This window comes from Rhinolophus sinicus, chromosome 5, assembly GCF_057876585.1.
Source record: "Rhinolophus sinicus isolate RSI-liver-muscle chromosome 5, RSI-T2T, whole genome shotgun sequence".
Taxonomy (NCBI): domain Eukaryota; kingdom Metazoa; phylum Chordata; class Mammalia; order Chiroptera; family Rhinolophidae; genus Rhinolophus; species Rhinolophus sinicus.
The window spans coordinates 638,315-665,451 of record NC_142505.1 but is presented as its reverse complement, the minus strand read 5'-3'; the positions used below and the strand labels follow the sequence as shown (position 1 = coordinate 665,451).

The window sequence follows — 27,137 nt, the reverse complement described above, 5'->3', positions numbered from 1 at the left end:
TCCTATACTGAGCCTGAAACCTCCCTCGTAATAGAATTTTATAATGGAACTAGAATTACACTCTTACACGTCAGTGCTGTGTATATTAATGCATTTCCAGGTAAACACTGGGGTGACGTATTTCATGTCATTTCGACAGGCCTTACACTTAGGTGACCCCGGAAGGATTGTGGCTGAGAAGTGATGGCTTTCCTCACACATTACTCTTTAAAAAGCAGAGTTTCCGTAATTCATTTTCTTAATTTATGGCTTTGATTGGTAAAACCTCTTTGTTCTCTAATAAAAACTATTTCCCATTCCTAAGATTCATGTGAGTAGGAGGCCCAGTGGCCAAGTGCCTGTGGCATAATAGGTTTGTGATTTACGCCAGAGGTGCTGCAAAGTCTGGCTGGTCTGTCGAGAGAAAATTATAATTTTATTACAGCTCGGTGTTTATCATCGCTCATAAACCTACGTGGAAAATCTCCAAAGAATGCTGATTTGATGTATATTTTATGTTGCGGTATACAATTAACATTTATTGCAAATGCAGGTTTTGATGAGAAGTAAACCCTGAGAGTATTGCAGCAGGCGGCTCACCTCATTCTGGAGGCGTCAAACCTGTTGTCTTCCCATGTTCTCAATCAACAGGACCCGCATGCATGGTGACACCGTCATGGGCCGTCGGTGCCGTCACAGATCTTTCTCTAAGACCTAAGTGCATCGTTCCGTCTTGGTGAGAACGTCTGCAGAGACGAGGTGGGAACTGCAGACGTCCGTGCAGCGTATGAAACACGGGCTTGATTTCTCCATGCGTCTTCAGGGCCCGAATCCACAAAACCATCAGGAATTCATTTGCTTTCGGGCCTTTGTTGTAGCTGCTATCTCGCCCCTCTCGGCCGCCCCATATCGACCTTCTAGTCCTGTGATTCCAGATCTGAGTCTTCCTCAAGCTTTCTGGGTGAAGCTCTTCTCTCATTTCTGTCTGGCCATTTGTTTTTCTTTGGAAATATCATCTATGGCCCTTTGCCCTGGGCCTGGACCTAGTAATATGTTCAATTGCTAGTTGTCACCATCATTTGCATCTGCTTCCTGCTGTGACAAATTGTCACCAACTCAGCAGTTCCAACAACACAGGTTTGTTATCTCATATTTCTGTAGCTGAGAAGTCAGCACAGGTCCCACTGGGCTGAAATCAAGGTGCCAGGGGGCGCAGGCCACTCCCTCCACGGCCCCAGGGGACAGTCCACCCCCGCTCTGTGGCTTCTGGCTGCTGCCCAGGGGACTGCGGTGCCGAGCCAGTGGCAGCCCCCAAGTCCACCTCAGATCTCTGCTTTCGCAGCCACGTCTCCTCCCTGGCCCTCCTCTCTCCTTTGATTTTTTGGTTTGTTTGTTTTGTTTTGTTTGTTTAATAAGAACCCTGTGATTACGTTTTGTCCTCCCAGATCCGTCCCAAGAGCCTTAACTTAATTACATCTGCAAAGTCACATTACTTCCCTACGGCTGCTGTGAAGAGGACATGACTTCAGTGGCTGAAAGCACACACCCGTCTCTCACAGATCTGCAGGTCCAGGCTCAGTGTCACTGGCTAAAACCTGAGATGCTGGCAGGCCTGTGAGCCTTCGGGTGGCCCAGGGAGAGTCTGGGTTTGTTGTCCGTTTGTTTTTGCCTTTTTCAGCCTCCGGAGCCCGTGGAGCCCGTGACCCACGAGCCGTTTTCCCACGTTCAAACCAAGAACAAAGCGTCTTCAAATTCTTACCGTTGTGTGATCTGGTCCAGTCACACATTCTCATCCCCCGACCCCCCCTCCCCTGATAACGACCTTCAGTTTACACCCCGCCCACCTGCCCACTGGGTCCTCTTCCCAACTCAACCCCCTTGTCTAGTCACAGCGGGAGAGGCCCTCTGGCGTGTCAGGTGACACATCCATAGGTAGTGGGAGTCGGCGTGTGGCCCCTCCCGGCAGTGCTGTGACTCCTGCCTGTGATTTCAGGCCCCGACGCTCCCACACTTGTGTTTGAAGCCTCTGCCCAAGTCTCAGTCTCTCCAGGGAGACCTCTTCTGTCCCCAGAGTGGTTCCTCTTCCTGCTCCCCCAGTTCCTTCTGCTTTTCCCAGCTCAGAACCGTGGAGTTTGTCATGTTCTGAGGCAAAGATCGGTCCTCTGGACCTTCTGAGGAGACTCTGGGAGAAATCGTGCAGGGAGGCCCGGTGTTGTCCTCCTTACGTCCATCTGTGTCCCTAGTTAGGCTGTGTCACTGCTTTTAGCTGAAATCACGTGTACTCACTGTGAGGGGTGAGACAAGGTGCTGTGACAGACCCGAGGTGTCTGTGCAGGACGCATGCTGTGCGTGTCCCGGGGTTTGTGAGGCTCACGCAGGCAGCTCTGTGCTGGATGCTGCTCCAGGATGAAGCCTGTGGCTGAAGCGCTGTTGCTGTGTCTCTGAGACAGGCCTCTCCTCCCGGTTACGCTGGATCCTAGAAGAATGCAGGAGCTACAGCCCCTGCAAACAGCAGCGTCTCCCCACTGTGTTTTCTAGTCACATGAGATTTTGGGGCTTCTGTGCAGTAACGTGGCCCAGGGAGTGAGGGTCCCATGAAGGGTGACGTGTCCTCTGTGTCTGGTGGAGTCTCGATGGGCCCGCTCTGCTTTACTCTGTGATGCTGACGTGTCTAGAAGAATCAGTGTGTGTATTTGCAGGTCCTGGGGTTGAGGGGAGGGGGTCATCTTGGTGGAAATTGGAGATAGGGACAGTTTTGTGAAAGGTGGTCAGTGAAAAAGGACATTTCCTCCAGGACCAAAGGGGAAGAGCAATTTTAAATACGGAAGAGAGTCTGATGCTCAGTTTTAGCAACACCACGTGTGTCCAGGTCCTCTGAGCTGCCCCGAAGATGGCATCAGAGCATCAGACTCCAAAAGAACTACTGGGTGAAGTGCCTGAGAAGGGTGGAGGCAGAGGGGGCAGCAGGGGGTCCAGGAGGCCGCAGACTAGGAGTCAGGTCTGCTACCCGTGCAGGAAGGTGGGGCCACGGAAGGCAGAACCGGACAAGCTGGCCACAGCCCGTGTGCTGGAATGTCACCGTGGCTCTGGAGACAGGGCCACCTGCAACAGGGCAGGCTGTGCTAAGAGCCCTCGTCCCCACAGACAAGCAGTCACCCCTCCTCTGAGGACCTGCTGTACCGTGGCCCTGAGGGTCAGGAAACGCTCCTCTGATCTTTACGCGGGGGGCACTCAGCAGCCCGATCTCGTCCTGAACTGTCAGTGAGCCCCTTCTGAGGACTGAGGACTCGTGATGCTTCACGTTGTGGTTGTCACTGGCTGTGGGCAGACGGGTGGCACCGGGCGTCACTGGCTTACCGATGGTGGGACGGGGACGGCTAAGTCACTCTTCCTGACGTGCAAAGGGGACCGGTGTGGTGCTGCTCTGCTTGGCGGCACGTCCCAGGTCACAGGGGCGAGGGCCTCCTCAGAGGAGGTGGTTGCTGATGTGGGGCCGAGCGTTTGGAGGTTGTGGCGGGGGAGGGGCAGGGGAACGGGCATCTCAGGCCCTGGAGACAGCGGTGCAGAGACCGCGGTGCAGGGGACGGCGTGGGCTTCTCATGGTGCAGAGTCTCTTACTCAAGTTCAGTGGTTGCACTTTGTTCCTGAGACCACTGAGAACTGGGTGATGTCTTATGTGAGGAGGGGATGTGCTGAGAGCCTCATTCTGAAAGATCACGGGACGTGTAGTGTGGGGAGAGAGTTACAGGGTCCGGCTGAAGCCCGAGGGCCTGTGCGGAGGCATCTGGAATAGCAAACCCAGGACGGTGGCAGCGCCGCCCCCACAGGAACGCTCATCAGCAGGGCCCCCCAACAATGCAGGACCACGTCACACACCTGATTCTCTCTGTGACCGGCCACAGAAACACTCAGCCTGACTGCAGTAAGGTGCTCGTGTACGTTTTTAATACACTGTGGCAAACTGTCCTTATTAATGGACTTTCCTTCTCTCCCAATGTCTTATTAGAACTTTCATATGCTTGGATCTTCAATGAATACCCGTCGTTTGTTGAAGAAGATCGTCGGAGGTTTGTCTCCCAAGAGACAGGCCACCTCTACATAGCCAAGGTGGAGCCGTCCGACGTGGGCAACTACACGTGTGTGGTGACAAGTGCGGTGACAACCGCCAGAGAGCTGGGCTCACCGACTCCTTTGGTGCTGCGTCCCGATGGTAGGACATGTTTCCAGGTGCAGTCCTGCGTGCACGTGTCGTGGTACAAGCAGAAACAAGGGGAGGGGGCAGTGTGAAGTGTATCTTGAAGAGTCACCATCTCATTTGTTTCAGAACAAAAACGATTTATGACTAAAATGGTCCCATAAGCCAGAGGTCCCAACATGTGGGCTTTGCCCAGGACCAGCTTCGTTATGTGCAGGGAGCAGAGCAGACGGAGGAGCAGGAACCCTCATGGGGCTCAGTAAGGGTCTCACGATGGTGACAGCCGACGTTAAACCAGGCAGGGCCCCGCTGGGTCCCCGGGAAGCCAGCTGTCCTGACTTCCACCAGCCTGAGGTTCTTAGCGCTCTGCGTATTCGTTACAGGCTAGAAACCATCTCTTTCAAAAAGAAGAAGAAGGAAACATGTGGACATTAGCTCCCCAGAACTCTTATAACTGAAAGTCCGAGCCCTGTGGTGAATGTGTCTCACATCCTGCCCCCGCGCCCCCAGCAGTGCTGTGTGCACTGGATTCTCTGAGAGTGGGTATTACGTGTTCTCACCACAGAAAGCAAACTGCACATGTTATCCGTGAGGTCCTGTGACACTAACCTGACTGAGGTCACCCTCTCACACCTTCTACATACGCATGTTAAGTCGTCACATTTTACACTGTAAAAACAAGCACATTGTACAACCTAAACATACCATTTTTACTTGTCACTCGTACCTCAGTAAAGCTGGGAAAATGTGTTTTGTGCACACTTGCCGGGGGCACACCCACTAGCCCGAGGACCTGGCCCCTGACACCTGACACAGAGCTGTACCTGCAGCAGTGCCATGTTCTCGGCTGTCCCAGCACTTCCAGGCGGTCATAACGGCATGTGACCGCCCCCAATTTTTCAGCTACTCTTTATCGTCCCCGGGGAGCCACTGAGTGAGTCTGAGATGACCGGTGTCTGTGCCACAGGCTCCATGAAGTGAAGTCCCTCCTGTAACTTCTGCTCTACAGGATGTCTCACAAATCCTGCTATATCGTCTGTTTCTGTTTGACTAGAAATACCCAGACTGAACACAGAATACAAAGCCTCCCATTTTATATAATGTGAAAAGCATGGTGGTTTTCTCGGAACCGTGCTGGAAACAGTCATTTGTGACTCACAGACTCCAATCCTCAATGTTTGTGAACGTGGCACGTTGGCCCGAGTCAGCACGGCCTCGGAAGGCGCCGTGCAGGTGCTTAGTGGGAAATGTCGGTCAGAGAAGCTGGTTCACAGTGGCGGGAGGGAACATTGTATTTTGGGAAAAGGGGACAATGCCAAGGAGACAGGGGGCACTGTTAACTTTGTATTGTGGATTCCCAGGTGTGATGGGGGAATACGAACCGAAAATAGAAGTTCAGTTCCCAGAGAGTCTTCCAGCAGCGAAAGGTTCCACTGTGACGCTGGAATGTTTTGCCCTTGGAAAGTAAGTTGGATCCCTTTCACTCAGACGCGCTGAGCTATTCATTAGGTGGTCGGAGAGACGGAGATAGTGTCTGACAGACTCTTCTTTTCCTTATTTGCTGAAATTTTCTTTTATATCAAAAGCAGAGGAAAACTAAAATCCAGGGGAAATGCACATATATAATTTAGTCTGAAACTTTAAAGGCAATTTGCAGAAAATGACTGCGCCTGCCTAATTTCGTAAACTGAATTGGTGCTATTTTTCTTCTCCTTGTTCATCTGTCATATTATAATACAGTGGGTATGTGTGCGACCTTTACACTCAATCATGATTTCAGTCGAGAAAATACACCATTTATTTCATTAACGTGTCATCTTGAAGTCAGTCTTTGCATCAGGTTTGTGTAACTGACAACTGGCGATTTTTTCTGCACAGATGGGCACTGGACTTATCGGGGGGTCACTTCTTAGATTATATAAATGCCTGAGCATTGCACTGTACGCCTGAAACTAATATAAAATGATACTGAATGTCAACTATAATTAAATACATATATGGTTACAGGATGTAAAGTACAGCATAGGGAACATAGTCGATGGAATTGGAACAGCTGTATTCAATGTCAAAGGGGTAGTAGATTGGGGGGGTCATCTCTTTGGGAGGGGTGTAAATATCTAATCATTCTATTGTTTTGTTCACCTGAAACAAACAAGCAAACAAACAAAGAGCCTTGTGCCTTTTGCTGAGTCCAAACCAAAGCTTTACTCTGTGGAGCCAGAAAGGCTTCGCGAGTCCGTTTCAATAGCAAACAAGGTGACCATTTTCTCTTTAGTCCCGTACCTCAGATCCATTGGAGAAGAAGCGATGGGCTGCCTTTTCCCAGTAAAATTAAACTGAGGAAGTTCAATGCGGTGCTTGAGATCCCCGACTTCCAGCAGGACGACACTGGTTCCTATGAGTGTGTTGCCGAGAACTCCCGCGGCAGGAACGTGGCCCGAGGGCGCCTCACGTACTACGGTGAGCCCGGGAGCCTGGCACATCCGGTGCGCTGGCAGGGGGGCGCTGCCCGGGAGCCTGGCACGTCCGGTGCGCTGGCAGTGGGCGCTGCTCTGCTCGGGGGTGGCTCCCACACGGATCTGTGCCCACTGCTCTGTTCTGCATTTTGTCCAAGGAGGATAAATGTTTCCCACAGAAGGAACTGAGAGAAGTGGAATTCTGCAGGGAAGCTGGGGCATCATGCATTGTTTTTGGTTTTTAAACGGTTCATATGACAGTGAAAGATTTCCCTCTTTTTCAAAAAATACCCTGTGACACATGTAACCATATCAAGGAGACATCTCCTTTCTGTCTGCCCTTTCTGGAAAATGTGACTTTATATCTTCCGTGATTATCTTTACTAAGCAGAACAAAACTGTCCTGGGAAACGTGTCTGCTTTAGAGAAAGCGCTGCGCCCAGGCTGCAAGTTCTCCCAGGCGGTCGGTTCTCCCAGGCAGTCGGTTCTCCCAAGATGTCGGTTCTCCCAGGCGGTCGGTTCTCCCAAGATGTCGGTTCTCCCAGGCGGTCGGTTCTCCCAAGATGTCGGTTCTCCCAGGTGGTCGGTTCTCCCAAGATGTTGGTTCTCCCAGGCGGTTGGTTCTCCCAAGATGTCGGTTCTCCCAGGCGGTCGGTTCTCCCAGGATGTCGGTTCTCCCAGGCGGTCGGTTCTCCCAGGCGGTTGGTTCTCCCAGGCGGTCAGTTCTCCCAGGCGGTCGGTTCTCCCAGGCGGTCGGTTCTCCCAAGATGTCGGTTCTCCCAGGTTGTGGTTCTCCCAGGATGTCGGTTCTCCCAGGCGGTCGGTTCTCCCAGGTTGTGGTTCTCCCAAGATGTCGGTTCTCCCAGGCGGTCGGTTCTCCCAGGATGTCGGTTCTCCCAGGCGGTCGGTTCTCCCAGGCGGTTGGTTCTCCCAGGTGGTCAGTTCTCCCAGGCGGTCGGTTCTCCCAGGTGGTTGGTTCTCCCAGGCGGTCAGTTCTCCCAGGCGGTCCTTGGCCACCAGGAATGTCACTGCCCTCTGTCTGCCGTCTCTGACTTGTGCTTATACTCACCTGATGTGCTGCTCAATGCAGGTGAGCAAAGGATAGCATGTTACCTTTGTTTATAGGAAAAGTGGATTGTCTTTTCACTTAGCATTTGTTTCCAAATTCTCTTTATCAGAACATACTAGTTTTTTGATGAAAGCATAGTTTAGAAACTAAAAATATATGATGTTATAAAATATGAAGATGTATGTCAGTGAGTACACGTTTGCAGTTTATCCATTACAAACACTGTAAAACTAGTGGGAATTGACCACTTCTCTGAAAGGCAAATTGCTTTAGACTCGATTTATTTTAGGAACTGCAAACTGAAGCAGCCAGCAGTGCTGACTTGCAGAGCACACGTAAATGTCGCCAAGGGGAAAAAGGTCGCAAAGACACATATTAAATTACACAGTTTATTGTGACCCCCTCAAAACACTAGCAGTGGGCAAGTGTATTATTACGTCTGATTGGAGTGACACTTGTATAATTGAAGATTGACACTTGTGGTATTATTGGAAGAGTGACACTTGTCATGTAATTGGAAGACTGACGCCTGCATTGTTAGAAGACTATAGGTTCCCTCAGGAGCAGGTGGGAGTGTGGTCTCATGGCAGTTTGTAACTCTCCCGTCATGCTGCTTAGGTTAGAAGGCATGACACCAAGGTGAAGTTGGCTGGGTGTCAAGGTCCCATGCTGGTGTGTGATGTGGGGATGGGTTGGTGCCTGCAGACCCCTGCGGCCATCCCAAAGCAAGTCACTTTTTCTCACACCCTAGGTTACTTCCTCCTTTCTGAACAGCCACTGCCAGACGCAGGGTAAGTCATGACTGTTACAGGGAAACACAGGGTATTCAAATCGTCTTAACGTTGCAGTAGGAGTGTTTTTAACTGTATGGAACACAGGCCTCCATAAACAATGAACAACACAGGACAAAACATCCAAAGCTATGCGGGCATTCAGGCACCTTCCACTTAGCCCAGGCTCGGGTTTTCTATGATTTTTTTGTTTTTCCTGCTCTTACCTGTCTTTGTCCCTTCTCGGCATCTTAGTTTCCATTATGGTCACAAAGTGGCTGCCAACAGCGACCAGCACGTCCGTCCTTGTTCGTCCTACTTTTCTCTGAGCCTCTCACATTTCCCTTCTCAAATCCCATTGGCTTCATGCTTATTCCTAAACCAATCACTAGTGAGGAAAACTGGCATAGGCCATTGAAGAGACTGTTTGGACGAGGGAATAAGGCCATATTCTCCTGGCTTTTGTGCACAAGGAAATGAAATTTGGTGTTATAACCCCAATAAAATGAAAATCGGGGTTATTTTAGGAATAATGGAGAGGGAAACGGAGGCACGCTAGGTAGCCTGCATCGTCCACTGTGCGCAGTGAGGGAGGTAGACGAGGGCCGTAGTGCATTGTGAAATGTGAAATGTGCCTTAGAAATTAATGACGGGTGTTTTCATCACAGTTACCTACGATTCTAAAGTGCATGCAGTTGCCTGGTTGTCTGCCCCAGTATTTCATGTAGAACACAGTCTGATAGACTATTTGGATCTGCTCTGATGAGAAAAGGTGGGCGGTTGCAATTCAAGTAGCAGCTGTAATCTCAGGCTCGGCTTAGTCCGGCAGATCGCCTTCTCTTGGGGAGAACGATACTGATGTGGGAGACCCAGGGAAATTTCCACTAGAAACTTGAGTCTTAGTCTTGGGCTCATGTGTGGAGTCTGTTTGCAGTCTTGTTCCCTCTAGGCTGATAATTTCTGAAAGAAAATGTGTTTTAACATAACGTAGAAAGAAGTGATTTTTGGACTGAGCTATACTTCAGAGTGGGAAAGTAGTTTCTATAAAAAACAAAATAGGGTAAAACTTAGACCAGTTCATTTTCTCCAAAAGCTAAATAGCTATGTTTTCATTTCAATTTCATTTTTTTTTAAAAAGCAATTTTATGACCCAGAAATGGAAGGTGAATCTTACCATGGTTGCGATTAAATAGAAACAGACAAAGTGTTTCTCCATGTGGAGGGTGTGGGTGTGAGCCTGCCAGCTCACACCACGTGTGTCAGGCCACATGGAACCGGGAAGACCAAGCTGCTCCCAGTTGTGGGTCTGTAACGCCAGCTGGGACTTGGCTGAACACAGCGTGTATATGGATTGACTGTCACTGCAAGTGGTGTGTGGCTTTCATCTGTAAAAAGAATTTTCCAAATAGTATCTTCTAAAACATGTGAAAATGATAAATCCACTTGATACAACTGATTTGCATATGTAATTGAAGGCTGCAGGAGTTACTTCTTTTTCATAAGAAATCATATGATTCAGATTGAACCAACTCATCCATCTTTCCCTGCTTTCATTTAATTCCCACCAACGCTACTAAGGTGCTCGCTGGTCTGTGTTTAATCAAGTTATTTCTGACTTGAAGGAAATAGTTTTTTTGTGTGTGTGTTTTGCTTTTCCTCAGCCACAGAGGTTCCTCTTCTGTGGAAATTAATTTTTAGTGCGTAATTCAGGCTGGCGTCTGTTGTCACTCACGGATTACGTCGTCAACTAGTGTGACCTCATGATTCGCAGACACACTTGGAAAAGTGTACCTGCGTTACCGTGTACCGATGGACGTTGGAAGAGTGTGATGCAGGCACCGGGTTTGAAAACAGAGAAAGCAGAATGAGTTTGGCTTAGGAAATGACAGATGGCAACGTCCGTCCTGAACTCTAGAAACATTTCATAAATGCACGTAGGGAATTAAATACCATTTACCACGGTGCTCACGTCCATCCATTGCTCACAGTCTCGTAGCCATGTGTACTTACGTGGGTACAGTGTTTAGCTTTTATTTTGTTTTCTTTTCAGCAAAGCCTCACTGGGTTCAGCTCCTAGAAGACGTGGAAATCGCGGTGGGGGATAATCTGTTCTGGGAGTGCCGGGCCAGTGGGAAGCCCAAAGCCTCCTATCGCTGGCTGAAAGACGGAGAGGCCCTGGTGCTGGAGGTGAGCGCACCCCGCATCCCCGCCCTGGGCCCCCCGATCGCTGACGTGAACCAGGGCCTGGAGCCAGAACAAACGCTGGGCTGGCATCTGAGGAATGGGTGGGGGTGGGGGGGAATGATCAAATGAAGGGGAGGGGCGTCAATGTCAGCAGTGAATTATTCCCCTGGGAAAAGGGGGCTTCGTGGATTTACTCTGTAAAAGGATATGCCTTTTTTTGTTTGTTTGTTTTGTTTTGAAATCAGAGAAGGCCTTACTTCAGTTAAATACACACTAGTTCCCTTTCCTGTGTGACGGCCTCTGGAGAAAGAAGTCACCTCTTAGTCCATTACCTGGTCGCCTGAGTGGCTGTTCTCAGTCAGGCCCTTCACAAGCCACAAGTGCTTTTTGCTCTATTTAAAATTTGTGCATTGAGTTAGTCATGTTTCTTCAAATTTCTATACATAACTATTCATACTACCTAAAACACTTGATAAATGTTTGTTTTCCAGAACTTTCTTTTAATGCACAGAATGGTTGTCTTTAATTGGCATAATTTTAAAAATGGTGGAGACCTTTCCAGTTGATGAGATTGGAAGTGTGGTACATTTTTTTTAAGTCTGCAACTTTAATGTTTGGGGAAAATGAAATGGCTGTAAGGTTTAACCTCTTGCTCTGTTGTTTATCTTACTGATATACTTGTGGGCTGAATGCTTTATTAGTACTTGCAACGTGTGGCTCGTATGTTCAATCATCCTCACATTTTCAAGTAAGCAAAAGTTTAAATTTCAAGTCAGATTGCCTCGTAATCCGAGGAAATGAAGGCAGTTTGTGTATGATGGAAATATTAGTCAGTGGGTTCCTTTTTTTCTAAAATGGTGTATACACAGAAGACATTTTGTGTCCATCCAGGAGAGGATACAGATAGAAAACGGGGCCCTCACGATAGCGAACCTCAGTGTGGCGGATTCCGGCACGTTCCAGTGCATAGCAGAAAACAAGCACGGTCTCGCCTCCTCCAGCGCCAGGCTCAAGGTCGTGGGTAAGGCTCACCACGCGTGTCTCACTGCTTTCCTTAAACCCTTCATTTTTGCCAGAAGCAGACTGTTCACTTTCCATATTATATTCCTCATGTCATAACGTCTGCAGTATTACAGCAGAATCACTCAGGGTTTGCAATCAGGGCGTACAGTTCAGTGCGTTCTGGGGAACGACGGCAGTTACGGCCTGAATAGGCTCAGGGGAGGGAGTGGACCCGCAGGTGGGGACAAAGCGCTGACCTCCGACTCCCTGGCCCAAGTCCACTGCCACAGCCTTTGCCACCTGCCAAGAGAATATACGGCTTTGGTGTTCTCTGTGCCGGGCCACAAAGTACGCACCAAATTCGAACCAGTCGGTTGTTGCTGATCTGCAAGGACCTGCCTCCATCTTCTGTAATCGAAGCTTCCGACATGGGGTGTAATGAAGCTTTAATCCACCAAGGCTCGTGTACCTGATATTCTGAAATATTTTCTTCTTTCATTTTAGATGCAGAAGAAACACTGTGTTAGATCATGTTAGGGCCGTTGTCCAGAAAAACACTAAGTTGCAAATGACTGAAAATCCAACCATAATTGAGAGCATAACGTAGTATCGCAGAAGTAAGGAAGGAGGAGGGAGGAAGGAAGTTCCTGGAACGAGCACCTTCTTTGATAAAAGATTTTAACTTTAATAAAGTCAGGATTGAGCTATTTTAAAACTTTCAGTAAACTTTTAAAATTCCCATAGAAAGTAATTGTCTCAAGAATTAGAACTTGCCGGAATACTCAGTAGTGGGGGTGAGTTTCTGAGCAGTGAAATCCTGTACGTGGCACCCAGTCAAACAAGTAAGTCAAGTGTTGACATCTCGTGTGGCGAGAAACGGTGTGTACAGTCATTTCAACGTCAGCCTTTGGAATTGACGGCGACTCAGAAAAATGAAAGCCAACGTACACATCTCATTCTCTGTCTTCTTCCTTCTGTTCCAGCTTCCGCCCCTGATTTCTCGAGGGCCCCCATGAAGAAGCTGGTGCGAGTGCAGGCTGGCAGCGAGCTGGGCCTGCAGTGCAAGCCCCACGCGTCCCCCCGGGCTCGCTCGTCCTGGAGGAAAGGCCACGCCGTGCTGCTGGGCGACGGAAGGTATTGTTGGTCCAGAGACGCGGCCACTCACTTTCCACATGACACCTGTTGACCTTGAGAAAGCAAAAACAAAGAGCCATTATTTTACTAGCAACGTCGTTTTACTGGGGGCAATAGGGGGGTTGCCATTCTGGACGAGGGAGCCCGAGGGACAGAGGGGGCCAGGGAGGTGGGAGGGCCTCCGGGAACCTCAGGGTGGCAGTGGCTTCTTGGCTGGGCTGTCACCTGGAGCCACCTGCTAAAGACGTGCAGGTGGCGACTGACGAAGGTGGGGCGTTTTGCTGACAGAGGGAACTCTGTCCTGCCTGGTGTCCTGCCTGGGGTCCTGCCTGGGGTCCTGCCTGGGGTCCTGCCTGGGGTCCTGCCTGGGGTCCTGCCTGGGATCCAGCCTGGGGTCCTGCCTGGGGTCCTGCCTGGGGTCCTGCCTGGGGTCCAGCTGGCGGGGCCGAGGGCTGCCCCTCAGGGCATCCAGACTTCATTTTTAGTAAGGTTTCCTCTGTTTAGCTTTAACATTGACTTTTACTGGAGGAGGTTTTTACCATGAAGGACAATGCAGCCGCACGCCTGGGATGCCAGGAGTTTGAGAAGTGGGGGGTGGGCTTTCTGCTCCACACCCTCCCAGGATGGTGATGGTCAGCTTTGAAATCCAGACACAGAGCTGCTGTTCAGCTCTTCCCACCCAGAGTGCTTCACTTTGGACAGGATTTTCCTCCCTGGCCCTGATAAGGCTCCAACTGGGATGATAAAGGAGTGAGCCCCGGCCCGGCCCCCTCAGCCCACCATCCAGGACAAACAGAAGGTGCCGTCACGACAGCGTGTGACAAGTAACCACCACGGTTTCTGGGGCCCGTACTGAGGCAGCAGAATCACTGGCATTAGTTTATGCCTCGGCGCTCTGGGTTTCCTGGTTATTACAGGACGTTTAAAATGAGGGGCAGGAGGGGCTGTGCTTCCTGGGCTCGCGTCTTCATGCTGCCTGTCACCAGCTCACTGAGTGATGGCCTGTGTCACGTCGTCATTTGTCAGTGAGAGGACATTACTCCCCACCTCACATGCTGAGGGTTGGTGTGTCCATGCAGCCCCTGGTCAGACCCTGCGGACAGTGACGTAAATGGTGCCCGTACTATTATTTGTTGAGCCGTTACTATTATTTGTTGAGCTGCTACTACGTGCCAGGAATGATACTCAGGCTTGGGACGTGCAGAGCAGTGGCCCCGAAGTTGTCCAGTCCCTACACTGGAAACCTATGATTCCGTTCCGTGAAAAAAGATGGTTGAAGCTGGGATTAAGGCAGCCAACTTGTTGCCTGTAAAATAGGGTGGTTACCGTGGGTGCCTGGGTGGCCTCAGGCTATTGCCTGAGCATCCACACGGGGAGAAGAGAGCAGAAGTGACGGAAGGAGATGCCCAATGATTGAAGAAGCAGCAGGAGAGATTTCGGGAAGGAGAGGGACCCCGCCTGGGCCTGCGGCTTCCAGGGCTGTGGGAGGGCCAGCAGGCAGGGCGTTTCGGGTGGCTCAGGGGTCAGCCACGCAAGACAGGTTTCTGGAGAGGAAGTGCGTTCGGAGCGGAGTGTAGTTTTGTCTGGCAGTTTAAACCAGCACAGACCCGTGGCACAAACCCATCAGCTGTGGCTGTGCTGGGCGTGGAGTCTTCCTGTGTAGCTGCTGATGGTTCTGTGGTCCAGACAGTTTGAAGTAATTGCAGTTTATGCACAAATTAAAATAGTGGTGAAAAGTGTCCCAAGGACTTTGGTGGTTTGCCCAATAATACACCCAGTTGTCCTCAGTAGGGCCCACGGTAGGCAGCGTTTTTTAGTCTTAATTAAAGGGAATTAAATAGATTCAGCTAATGGCACAGGAGGAGACATTTACTCCCACTTCTAGGGGGATGGGAGAAGGCGGGGAATGGAGTCTGGTTCCAGCACCTCACCTGCGATTTCTCACCTGGCCACTTACCACCTGGTGTGGTTATGACTCGGGCCCCCTTTACCTTTCTGCTGTCCTCATGTCTCCAACCCACACGGCTGCGAGGGCCTCCACCTCCCGTGATACTTTTCCACGTCACCTCAGAGTCATCTCCCAGTGACAGGAAGGAGCAAGGCAGAAATCAGGGCACACTTTGTCCCTTTTAAGAAATCTCTCAAGTGTCCTACACAGTAATTTTCCTTACATCCCAGCTCCCTGACAAAAGTTAGGGAGGCCAGCAAATAAGGATTCATTTGTTCCTGGGTGGAGATGTGCCCAGCACGAAGTGGGGGTTATGTTTTAAGGAGAAAGGGGAAAGCAGTTGTTTCTTCAGTGGTGTCTCATGTCCGTAAAAGTTATTTATCCGTCCCTTTCCAGCCGGCTGACCCTCCACTTCATGCTAAATGTTCCTAACCTGTCCCCTATGAATGAGGGAACTTCAGGTACAAAAGCAGAGCTGAAAAGAGGACACACATTTAGGGAGCTGGCCCACTGTGCCGCGTTCCTGCCCAGGGGAGCTTCTCCAGCTGCTGCTGGTCCTGTCATCACAGGGCAGAAAAAGAGCAAGACGCATGTCCCACGTCTCCTGCGTCAGGCCCCACCCAGTGACCTAGGCACCTCCCAGAGGCCCGGCTCCACTGACCAGCAGAGGGTAGGATTTAACCCATGACCTGGGGGGGGGGGAGGCAGGGGCTCCAGCGTTGAGCCCGGACACCGGAGCTGGTGGTGCACGTTTCCTCTTCTCTGAACGGCCAAAGCACTGCTGGGCCAGCCCCTGGTGCTCAGTGGACAGCTGCTGCGGGTGGGCACTGAGCAGGTAGCTCACCAGGCTGCTGTCCAAGTTCAGGTGAAGTCAGGGGGCCTCCCGGCCACCAGGTCACGGAGGCCCCACGTCCCCCCCCCCCTTGATTTGGTCTACAGGCTCTAAGCAAACTGGGGACCCCTGTGAGTGACAGGTTTATGTGGCCGCTCAGTCACGGGTCTTCCAGCTCAGACGTGCAGAATCAGGTCTCACTGTGGGGACAGGTGAATCCATCGGTGAACTTGGAAATACACAAGAAGGCAAACAGTTTTGATGAGGTATTTATGGCAAGATTTAAAATTCATCCTTTTTTTAGGGTTTTGTTGTTGTTGTTTTGGTAGAAGAACTTGGGTTTTTCAGTGAATAGGAAACATGATAAATACGAAAGCCTCTATACCTTAACCGAGGGGCTGTTGCTAGAAAACATACTTTTGATTGAGCCCATATGTAAATGTGCTATAACGTATATGTAGATACATCTATCTGTCATCTCTTGGTATCTGTCATCTATCTATGTATCGTATCATTCAAAGCCTAAACCAGAAAAAGAAATCCAAGAATTAGACGTCTCTTTAATAGTATCACAGCTGCTGAGTGTCCACTGTGTAAATGGCACAGCACGGTGACAGGTGACAGGTGTGGTCTGTGAGCTCTCATCGCAGCAGTGGCAGCTCTGTGCTTATGTGTCAGGTACGGTCACGGGGACCACGCCCGTGAGACACCTGAGTTGCAGAACTCAGGCCTCAGTGTTCTGCTGTCAGGTAGAGAGCATCTCAGGCTGGGGTGACGGGGACTCCTTCCCAGAGGCCTCAGGGAGGCTGCTCTGACTGGGTACCAGGGCTCGCAGTGCAGACGGACCCGTCAGCTCCTACGGGTAAGCACGCCCACAGGCACCTGAATGTACTGTGAGTACAGGCACTGGGGACTTAACCTGCATCGGAGATGGCGTCACACTGTTCCCAGCTCTTCAGGGGCTGCGGAAGGTGACACGGGGCTGTTGCAGCCGATTAAGTTGAGTACATGCATGGTTACCTGAGGACGTCCCGATCCATGTGAGGGAGCAGAGCAGGCTTTCTGGAGAGGGTAACGTCTACGCCAGACGGGGACAGGTGGGGCTCGCTGGAGAAGGGCCCAGAGACGAGGACAGCCGAGGTGTCCGCGTGGCTGATGTCCCCTGCATCTCAGGTGTGCAGCGCCGAACGGGGCTGGAGGCGGCGAGGAGCCTGCTGTCCGTCTGTAAAGGTTCGCAGAGTCTTCCTGTGAATGACGTCGTGAGTCCGCTGATGGAGCCGGGCTTCATTCCACAGGCTTGGGGAAGCCGCAGGATTCAGAGTAGCAGGGTTAGGTGGAGTTTATGTTTTAAAAGGGACAGTGGTGGCAGAGCAGAGCAGGGATTGCAGTGGGTGAACACCTGAGGCAAGAAGCATCTAGCGGTGCTTCACCTGCCCGGGCAGGAGAGGGTTGCAGCCTGAACTGAAGGAATGGCCGGGAGGATGGAGGGGGGAGGTTGGCTCAGCAGGACCAAGGAGTTGATTGGGTATAGATTTGAAGAAAAGACGTGAGTCAAGATGAACCCTCCGTTTCCAGCTTAGGCATCACAGCGGCAGCGGGCAGACCTGTTCCACGACTTAGGGAATGTTCCAGAAGGAGCAGAGTGGCGGCAAATTGGTTACGTTCATTTTGGCATTGGCTGAGTTTGCAATGCTTGTTGATAAACCAGCTGGATCTGTTATGTCCCCCTAGACATTGACAGTGGATCTGGAACCTGGGACAAAGGCCTGAGCTACAGGCAGCAAGAGCGGGTGCCTGAGCCTGTGGGTGGGGGCCTGACCGACGGCAGCAGGAAAAGGCGTCTAGCAGGGCACATGTTGTGAGTGGCAGAGGTCGCACCCCCTCACAAGCTGTTGGAACCTGCAACACTGATGGAGATGCCTGTGCTCACAGCTGCATGTAAATGGCCAGCAGTTCCAGTGCACAGTGGTTTAGTGATTGGTTTATTCAGTCACCGGCAGTCGGAGGTGGCTTTGATCCACCTTCTGCACAAACTCACTAACGTGGGAAAGAGCAGCACAGATATTGAGCAACGTTTTTGTTGGTTTGGTCTTTCTTTTTCTGGCCTGTACGTGTATCACCCAGTGTTGACAAAAAAAAAAACCGTCCCAATGTCCTCCCCCCGCCAGGAAGCAAGTTTCCTGAATGAACCAGCACCACCTCCTGAGCACCTGGGGTGCAGTGGTGCCTCCCTGGGGGCCGGAGTCTCCGAGCCACTGCACTGATTTGGTTGAAGCCACAGGTTTCAAGACTTCAATTAAAATAGGAGCTTTTTCTCCTCTAAGCAAAGTATGATTGCAAAAGACCCCAGAGAATGCAAACAGGCATGGTATGTAAGGAAAAGCAGCCTGTTGGCATCGTTTAGAGAGTGTTTAGCTTTTCTGCATGACTTACTAGTATTTAAAATGCATTAGCCAATTATTTTTTAAAATGCATCTTTCACTTGAATGCTGTTGCTTCACGTAGTAAATACTTTATTGCAATTGCCTCAATTCAGAAGAGAGTCAAAGAATGGCCCATTGCTTCTAATTAAATACGTTAAAATTGTTTTATGATCTATGCAGCATTTAACACTATAGAAATTTAAATGCTTTTTAAAGAAAGAAATATTAAAAATTGTCCTCAAATATTAATAGCCATAATACAATGTTTTAAAAATGTATTAACCCATTTTTAACATATTTTTGCATGTAGTGAACATTGTATGCTGTAAGGTTTCCTTTGTGTGACAGTCCTGAAAAAGCATCAGGGACAGAAGACGCCAGTCAGTGCTCGTCAGAGCCGGGAGCGAAGGGAGAGGGTGACTATTTCGGGTCACGGGGTTGGGGTGTGGGAATGGTCGCAAATCTGGCCGTGACTGTGGTTGCAGGACTGCGCTCCGTCCTTACAGCGCACGGAGCCCCACACCGAGAAGGGAGACCTGGACGTAAATGCCTTAACGCTTTAAGCCGAGCGTTGTGTGCAGTTTTACATCCATGTCACCCTGGCACCAGGAACAGCCTCAGATGGAGCTTAAGAGCTGGGGACCTGCTCCAACAGGTCGCCGCGTCCCTTCTGAAACCCAGGGCTTCATGACAGCACTTCACAGCAGGACCCGGTTGAGCCAGTGGGCTGGGCCGTCCGGTGGGAGTGAGGCCACTGGACTCTCGGCCGTGCTGGTGCCAGCGGGCACCTCGTGCTTGTTAGACGCAGCCCGGAGCTCTGTCCCTCCCGGAGGGAGTGGGGGGACGCGGGGAGAGAGCATGTGTGCGAGGGTTTCACGTCCCTCCCTCCCCAGTCCCTTCATGTCTTGGCCCCAATCTCTCCATCACCGAGGAGCCGCTTTTCTTTGTTTATTCAAAGGCTGCTCCCTTGTCAGCCTGCCCCCCTCACCCCCTTTACGCAGAGAGCCAGACGCTCAGGCCCTCATGCTCGGCCTGCCAGTCGCCACTCACAGTGGTCCGTGGGGTCCGTGCCCCCTGAGGGCACAGCTGGCATCGCAGCTCATTTTCACTGCCATGCCCTCAGCTCCCAATGCTCCCCGAAGGCTGAACTTTCCAGAAAAGGGAGGATTCCACTGAGTGTGCATGAGGCCACCCCTGCCAGGACCTGGCTATGAGCTGAGCAGAGACGGACGTCCTGCTTCCTGTCTTCAGGGAGGTACCCTCTGTCCACCTGTGTGTCACACCTCCACTCAGCACTGGGGAGTGTGCCTCGCCCTGGGGACATGCCGATGGGTGGGAAGCAGTCTGGTAGAATGTGGAGAGCGTGGCGTCAGTGACACGGGAGGGCTGGCTGTGCCGTAGGCGACCATGGTGTTCCATAAACTGGGACGTCTTCAAAGAGAAAGGGGACACTGTTAGTCATTACCTTCAAGACAACCCATGTAACCTGGGGCAGGCCTGAGGGGACTGGACAGTGCCACCCCGTCCACAAGGGAGGGGGTGTCATCTACAGGGGAGGGGGTGTCATCTACAAGGGAAGGAGGTGTCGTCTACAAGGGAGGGAGGTGTCATCTATAAGGGAAGGAGGCGTCATCTGTAAGGGAGGGAGGTGTCTACAAGGGAAGGAGGTGTCGTCTACAAGGGAAGGCCGCGAACGCTGGCTGAGGCACAGAGGAGAGGGCCTGTGGCCGCCCTGGGCAGTGAGAGAGCCGCTCCATGAGGAAAGGCCCCTCAGAGGAAGTGACATTGGAGCTGATCGGAAGCGCCTGTGAAGTCGAGCAGAGCAGAAGAGGGGCAACGCCATCTGAACAAAAGGGCGGCACAGACAGGAAGTGACACTGGGTGTTCATTGGAGGCTCACGTGCGCTCAGGGCCTGAGCGCTTTCCTGCGTGGACACTCTCTGCCCTCCCCCGGTGCTGGGCACTGGACGGAGCTTGTGCTTAAGGGAAGACTGAGGTAGCAGCCTCGGTCTCGGCGTGGGGGGCGCCTCCTTCCCGCTCGGAAACCCCAGCGCTGCCTGCAGTCCTCAGGCCTCCAGCCGGGAAGAGGAAGGGGGCACTGCTAGGAAAGGCTGCACGCCCCTGACGCCACCTTGACAAGATCCAGCTCATGTGCCGAGAAGAGAGAAGAGGAGACTCCGCCCAGTCCCCGATCCGAGACGCTGTGTTTGGGACGCGCCCTCAGCATCTCCTCCCTGCCCCCCCCCACCCTCAGCACCATCCCCACACCTCGCCTCCCAACCACCAGCCACTGAATTTTCCGTCATTATTTACATGAGTTAGTTACGCCTCATTGGCTTGCACTGTGCTAATTACTATGCACATTATTCACTGGGTCAGATGAAGGAAAGGTAAGTCTTATTTGCTTCTTGATTTAATTTTAGCCCATGGAAGGAGCAAAGCATCAGAGTCAGAAAGACACGGTCATATCCCGGCTCTGCCACCTGCCACCTCGCTGTGACATTAGCCGAGTCATTCAGCCCGAGTCTTGCTTTGCTCATTCATGAAACGGGGGTCGGTCGTTCTGTGCAGCGGCGTGTGCTTGGCTCACATTCTCAGCAGAAAGTAGGCAAGACAGCTGGTCTCCTGACAGTCAGGGAAGGACAGGACGCGTCTCCTTTGGGTGAATTACCCCACTCTGTCCCCACCTCTTCTCTCCCACCCGGTGCCCCTGTCTTGATCGGGGGCCGGAGCTGCAAAGATGAAAATGGAATAAGCCAGTGGCTTCTGCGTGCGTCTCAGAAGCTGGCACCTGCTGCTGTGACATCGGTTTTAATGCGGACTTTTCTCATTGTGTTGCTCAGAAACTTCAGAGGAACAAGACTGGCTTATAAACAAAAGAGGTGAGAAGTGAGAAAAGGCCTTTCTTTACAACAACCAAGTTTTACATTATTTAAACCTTCTTAAATACATAAATTCCATCCGAATGTCATTAAAGACACTGCTGCTTTCAAATGGTTTCTGAAATCCTTTCCGCTAAATTTTGCACACGACCAGGCAGTTCTAAATCACAACATTGCCCATATTTCAAATTTGATTTTTATGGATTACAAAAGTTAAGGAGACTTTAAAAACCATTTGGGCAATGTTGTGATTTTGGTGGGGGAAAGCTGGTGAACGAATCTACTTCAGATCAGCCTCTTGTTCACACTGGGTGTGCCAATTTGCGTCCTTCCTCAGCGTAAACGCGTATCCGCCGAGTGTGCCCGCCCGTGTACACGGCACCGTGTGCTGATACAGCAGCTCTCACCCAGCCCCCAAATCCCATGTGCACCTGCCCCCAGCCCAGCCCCTCCTCCCCTGAAAACTCCAAGAACAAAAATGAGTGGCGGTGTAGAAACCTGTGCTGACCTTACAAGCTGCCTTTGCATTTTTTCTGCCAATATGTTCCCAAGATAAGAAAAAAACAGAAGCTTTCTCTGGAAGTAAGAACACTGACCATTTTAACCCTGTCAGATACGGCAGGAGAGGGCGCGGCCTGACTCTGGAACCCCGAGGAGGAAGAAGTGGGGCCCTCGCTGCCCTCGCACGTGTGCTCAGCTTCCTCGGGCTGCCCTGCGTTTGCTCGACCCAGATCACTCCGGTTGCTGGTTATTGTTTCTGGTTGAGCGAGCCTTCCCAGGCCCAGCAGGCAAGATCCACTGGCCTTTCTTCTGCCTTCCCTGTTGTGATGTCCGCTTGTTTCCTGTAACAGCATGTCACGCTGTGCACAACGCCAGCCCACCAGGTTGTCTCCGAGCTTTCTCTTGTCTCGCATTGTAGCCCCAGCTTCTGTCCCATGTGTGTCTGCTCACTGCGGCATCCATTCATCCATCAAACATTAATTCCCCACCTGCTGTCCCACCACCTTCGCTCCATAGCAAACCTCCCTGAAACCTGAAGGTGTGAAACAGTGATTTGATTTTATCTCACGGTTTCCACGGGTCAGAAGGTGGGGAAAGGCCTGGCCAATATCTGCTCATGGTGTCACAGGCCGCAGGCAGGTGTGGCTGGAGCTCCAGAGCTGGGAGCTGGCTCTGCCCCGCTTGCTTGTTGGCAGTCCCGAGGCCTTTCACGTGGCACGGGCTGCCTGGGATTCCCTCGGAACATGGCGGCTCAGGAGGAGTTGAAATGCTTGCATGAGGTGTCAGGAGTGACTGTTCCAGTTGCAACATGGAAGCTGATGGCCTCGGCTTAGAAGACACCAAACCTCACTGTCCTGTGTCTGCTGGTTACCAGTGAATCACCAAGGTCCCCAGATTCAAAGGGACGGGAGTTTGACTCACTCTTAGTGGAGAGTGGCACAATTCTAGGAGAGCTTGTGAAATGGGAAATGTGTGGCCACCTTTTGGAAATGTGGGCTGTCACACCCACCCTGTGGAAGGGACAGACAGAGCACGGATAAGGTCAAATGATAACTTTCTTAGCCAGGAGGGAAAACAAGATAATTACATAGCATCCTTTAAGACAGGCCTTGTTACGGACGTAACTTTTGGGCAGAGAAGTAAAAGTAAGAAGCAGAGGGTCAGGCCAGGAACTGGAAGAATCTCCTTCTAGGAAGAGGCCCTGGCGAGAACAGAGGCCCAGACTGGGGGTGAGATGGCCTGGCCTGAGAATCGAGAGGAAGCCAGTGTGCCTGAAAGGTCGTGCGCAGAGTGGGGGGGGGGGGACAGAATGTGAGGTGAGCGGACTCCAGAAACGGGCCCTGGGGGACAGTGATAGAGTGTCGGGTTTGCTTTAAGTGGGGTAAGAAGCCGTTGGAGGTTGCAGTGCCATAGTGTGACATGGTCGGTGGAGCAGTGTGACGTGGTCTGCTTAAAAGGTGACTCGGGCCCTCGTGTGGAGAGGGGGCTGGAGAGACAAAGGCGGCAGCAGTGGACGAGGTCACTACATCTGAGAGCTGGCAGGCGAGTGTCCCGGGGCCGGCGTGGGGCCAGCGAGGAGGTGAGAGGAGGCAGTCGGGCGGGTGAAGTGGCAGCTCGGGTGTGAAACGTCACACGAGTGTCACTGCCTGGTAACTGTGCACGAACGGCCAGCACACACCCACCTCGGCCCTTCTATTCACGTCTCTGGTGGGGAGCGGGGGTGCCACTGCTTCTCAGCCATGTTTGTATTCTCCAAACCCGCAGTGCGTTGTAAGTGCTCAGCAAACGTTTAATGAAGTGATTTCATTCTTTTTTGGATAGCTTCTCATGTCTTCACTGCTCCTATAATTTTCTTATTTAATTTGTTGCAACTATTTTTTAGAAATGTATGAAATTGATTTTTTATCGATGTCTACTTGAGACTTCCTATTAAAAATATGAAAAGTGCTACATTTTAGGACATTCTTCCCCTCCCTGAAGCTCTTACCAGAAGTTGGGGTGGATGGATGGATGGCTTGCGGGGGGAATAAATAAATTGGGGGGGGGCTGCTGCCCTTCGCTGAAAAGGAACAGACCTAGAGGTCGGGGTGATGCTGCATCGCTGACCTTCCTGGGACACAAACTGCTTTGGTGTTTACAGAAGTCTGAGGACACGCTCTGCAGAACAAGTACACACACATGCACAGATACACACATGCACATGTGTACACACATGCACATTCACACAGACGCACATGTGTACACGCACACACATGTGTACACACAAACACACATACACACATGCACACACATGCACAGATGCACATGTGCACACACATGTACAGATACACACATGCACATGTGTACACACATGCACATTCGCACACATGCACAGATACATGCATGCACACGTGTACACACATGCACATTCACACACACATGCACAGATACACACATGCACACATGCACACACATGCACCGATACACCCACGCACGCGTGCACACACACATGCACATTCACACACTCATGCAGATACATACGTGTACACACACGCACACGTGTACACACAGACACACACACATGCACATTCACACACACGCACGCACACGTGCACACACATGCAAACATCATACATACACACACAGCAGCCGCAGATCGGACACAATTCAGGACGAATCGTGTGTTAACAGCTGGCAACTCCATGCCGCCAACAGCAGAGGGTGTGTCTGTCTCAGATGCTTCCGTGTCAGCCTTTCGAGATGTGTGTCCTTGAGATTTTCTCTCCTGACGCCTGCGCACCTGGTGACTGGCTCCTTAGAAATTATCTTGCACAAAAACCGCGGTCATGGCCTCACAGCTCAGGAAGTGGGAGCTTGGGTCACGCATCGCCCCCTGGAGTGGGTCTCAGACTGTGTCCTGAGAGAAGCCTCAGCCCTGCTAACCTGCATTTTCTTGTCCCCCCACACGCAGAGGTGTGAGCCCCACCCATGCAGACCAGGCCCTGATGAGCCACCTCAAAACGATGACATAAACTGTAATCCTGGGTCCAGTGACCACCTGACCACTGGACTCATTTCACAGTGCCGTCTTCTCTGCACCCACACTCTTGACACTGAACGTAACCTAGAAATAATTTCTTTCCCAAGCTCATTAACAACACACATGTGAGAAATAATACCCACGAACGATTAGCTGAAGGAAAGGTGGTCTGTCTATTTTCAGAGTTGCCCGTGCGGGACGAAGTGTCGGGAAGCCACCGTTGCTCACTGAGCGTGCTGAAGCCATGTCACCTGTAATATGAGGGACACAGCGGACGTGCTGGTTTTCACGGGTTGGCTTATGAATCCGTGTCTGGCAGGAACCACGGCCTGAAGGGCGGGGCCCCTTTGAACCCCATCAGTGCCCCTTCCACGTTCCCTTGGCTGCCTGAGTCCTGAGACGTGTTTGCTGCGTTTGTTTTCCTCCCTCACTCCTCGGAGCAGTTACCGCTTTTGCGGATACTCTGCTGAGTAAGGATCGAAATGTCCAAATGGATTATTGTCTGGGTCTCAGGAATTCCTCAGATAAATAGTCTTTTTGTGTGTTTGTTTTAGTTGAATTTTTTATTGATTGAATTTTTACACTTTGCTTATTTATTTTGACATTCAGTGTTATCTTACATTAATTTCAGGTGTACAGGCTGCGTAGTGATTCGACTTTCATTTATATAATTTAAGGAGTGATCCCCCTGACTAGTCTAGTCCCACCTGGCACTGCACGTAGTTAGTACCTTATTGTTGACTATGTTCCCTGTGCTTCACTTCACACCCCAGGACTATTCTGTAACTATTACTTTGTACTTCTCAATCGCTTTCCCTTTTTCATCCCCCCCAAACCCCTCCCATCTATCACCCCAATAGATCCATCACCCATCTGACACCGTGGGTGGCAGGGTATCACATAAGGAATGTAGTCAATAATATCGTAACAAAGAGATGAATAGTTTGATACAATCACTCAAACTGGAGTTTCCTCTTAGGGTCCTTCTAGGCGTCAGTTTCCCGTTTTAGTGAGAAACCCCGTTGAGTCACTGTCATAATTTCGCTCCAAATATGTTTGTTGTGATAAGTATGCATTTGCAAAGTTTTTGTGAAAGTAAGGAAAAATTTCCTTTATTGTGGATTCTCTTATGACTGTGAAGAAATGTGAATCACTGTATTTCTCGCGGGGCCTCACCTGGTTTCTCTGGGACCTCGGGCACCTGGCCCACGGACAGTGTGTGTCCGACCAAACAGCCGCGCCGCTGGCCCCGTACCTGTTTGTTGCTCACACAGGCAGGATAATTAACTGCCGATCTTCTCCAAACTGCCTCACTTTGCCTTGGAGCTTTTCTAACCAATAAATCACTCAATTCACACTGTTGAATTTAGAAGATGAAAGCCCAAAGTGATATGGCTTCTGAAGTACTGTCAGAATTTCACCAGCGTCTGGGGTGAGGGGTTTATGGACAAGTGCATACACTACAGCTCTTTCTCTCTGGCATGTCTTTTCTCGTGCATTCATATCACTGTACATTTGTTCTTCTGAACTGACATTTATGCGTCTTGCAGCAAATTGTAAGATGTGTGTCTTAGAGCGTATCCTCAGGACCCCGTTCCTCGCGGTCTCATGGACGCCTGTCACCACGGGGCGTGCTTCCCAAGGAGGGGGAGACTGGCAGCGTGTTTGTTATATTCACGTTGAATAAATTACCGTAATGTTCAGAACACAGGCAGAGAAAACAGTATTTTCAGAAATTCTGCCTCACGTGCGTACTACTGCACACTTTCCCGTTTTAAAACATACTGAGTTATTCTAGGTGCTCGAATGTCATCATAAAGTTCAGGTCAGTGTTACCAAGACAACCGTCTACTTTCTGAACTAACAGGGTTTCCTCAGAGTCGTAAATGCAGTGCCATCCCTGAATTACAGCCGGGACCATTACAGCAGCTCTTACCCAAAGTCACCGTAGACGGCTTGGAGTTAAGTGAGATAATTAATCTCTTTTACTGCAAAAGGAAAGGCCAATGAAAGGGTAGATATAAATGTGTATCTAAACCTGATCGGGGAGTTAAAGTGCCACCGCGATTTAAACTGCACGTTTTTCAGAGCACAGCATTCTGAACGTCGGTCACATGAATCCCCGCTTAACCCTTTGTGTCTGGCTCCCATGTTGTCAGCACCGCCCGTCAGCAGAAAGCGTGTTCCCGGAAAGAGTAGCGAGCAGTTCCATTTGTAGTGAAGTGGCATGAAATGCTCCCTTCAGACCCCGGGAGGGCGGCGGGGTTGTGGAAGGTTTTTCTGTGGAGAAGCAATTATTCCATCCACTTACTGAAAAGCGTTTATTTTGACGTTGTGTGGGTTGGCCTGTGGGACTCGAGGAACTTGCTGGAAGAACCCGCTTAGGAAGAAAACCCCAGGCAGCTCACAGTTCTCAACGTACAGGCTCGGCATTCTGAGAGCCCATGTGACCCCTAAGTGGTCAGCCTGCGTTTGGCCCTCATCTCTGCGTCCTCGTGGGGCGGGTGGTAGGTTCCAGGTTTTAAGCCTGACGCAGGGTGGGAATTCTAGTTTTCCCGGCGCCCCTAGTGGTTCCACGCTTGCAGTGAAGCTTGGCTGTCACGTGGCTCGCAGCAGGGCAGGGGTCTGACCTTGCCGGCCTGCCCTGCGCTCCCCACACCAGGGGCTGCACACTAGGTTCACATCCATTCCGTCCACGAGACACAGCTTCACAGGGTTGTCACGCTTCCCAGGCATAGCAGGG

The 27,137-nt window shown here is 51.0% G+C and overlaps 1 protein-coding gene across 6 annotated transcripts in view; it reads left to right on the top strand.

Moving 5' to 3' along the window:
- CNTN3 (contactin 3) overlaps positions 1–27,137 on the top strand; it is a 185,998-nt gene that overhangs the window by 119,543 nt on the left and 39,318 nt on the right. For all 6 annotated transcript variants that reach the window (XM_088798086.1, XM_088798084.1, XM_088798087.1 and 3 more), the window contains 6 exons: positions 3,986–4,189; positions 5,536–5,638; positions 6,450–6,634; positions 10,520–10,656; positions 11,545–11,674; positions 12,639–12,789. In XM_088798086.1, the coding sequence (XP_088654212.1) occupies positions 3,986–4,189; positions 5,536–5,638; positions 6,450–6,634; positions 10,520–10,656; positions 11,545–11,674; positions 12,639–12,789 (910 nt within the window). The remainder of the gene's footprint in view (positions 1–3,985; positions 4,190–5,535; positions 5,639–6,449; positions 6,635–10,519; positions 10,657–11,544; positions 11,675–12,638; positions 12,790–27,137) is intronic.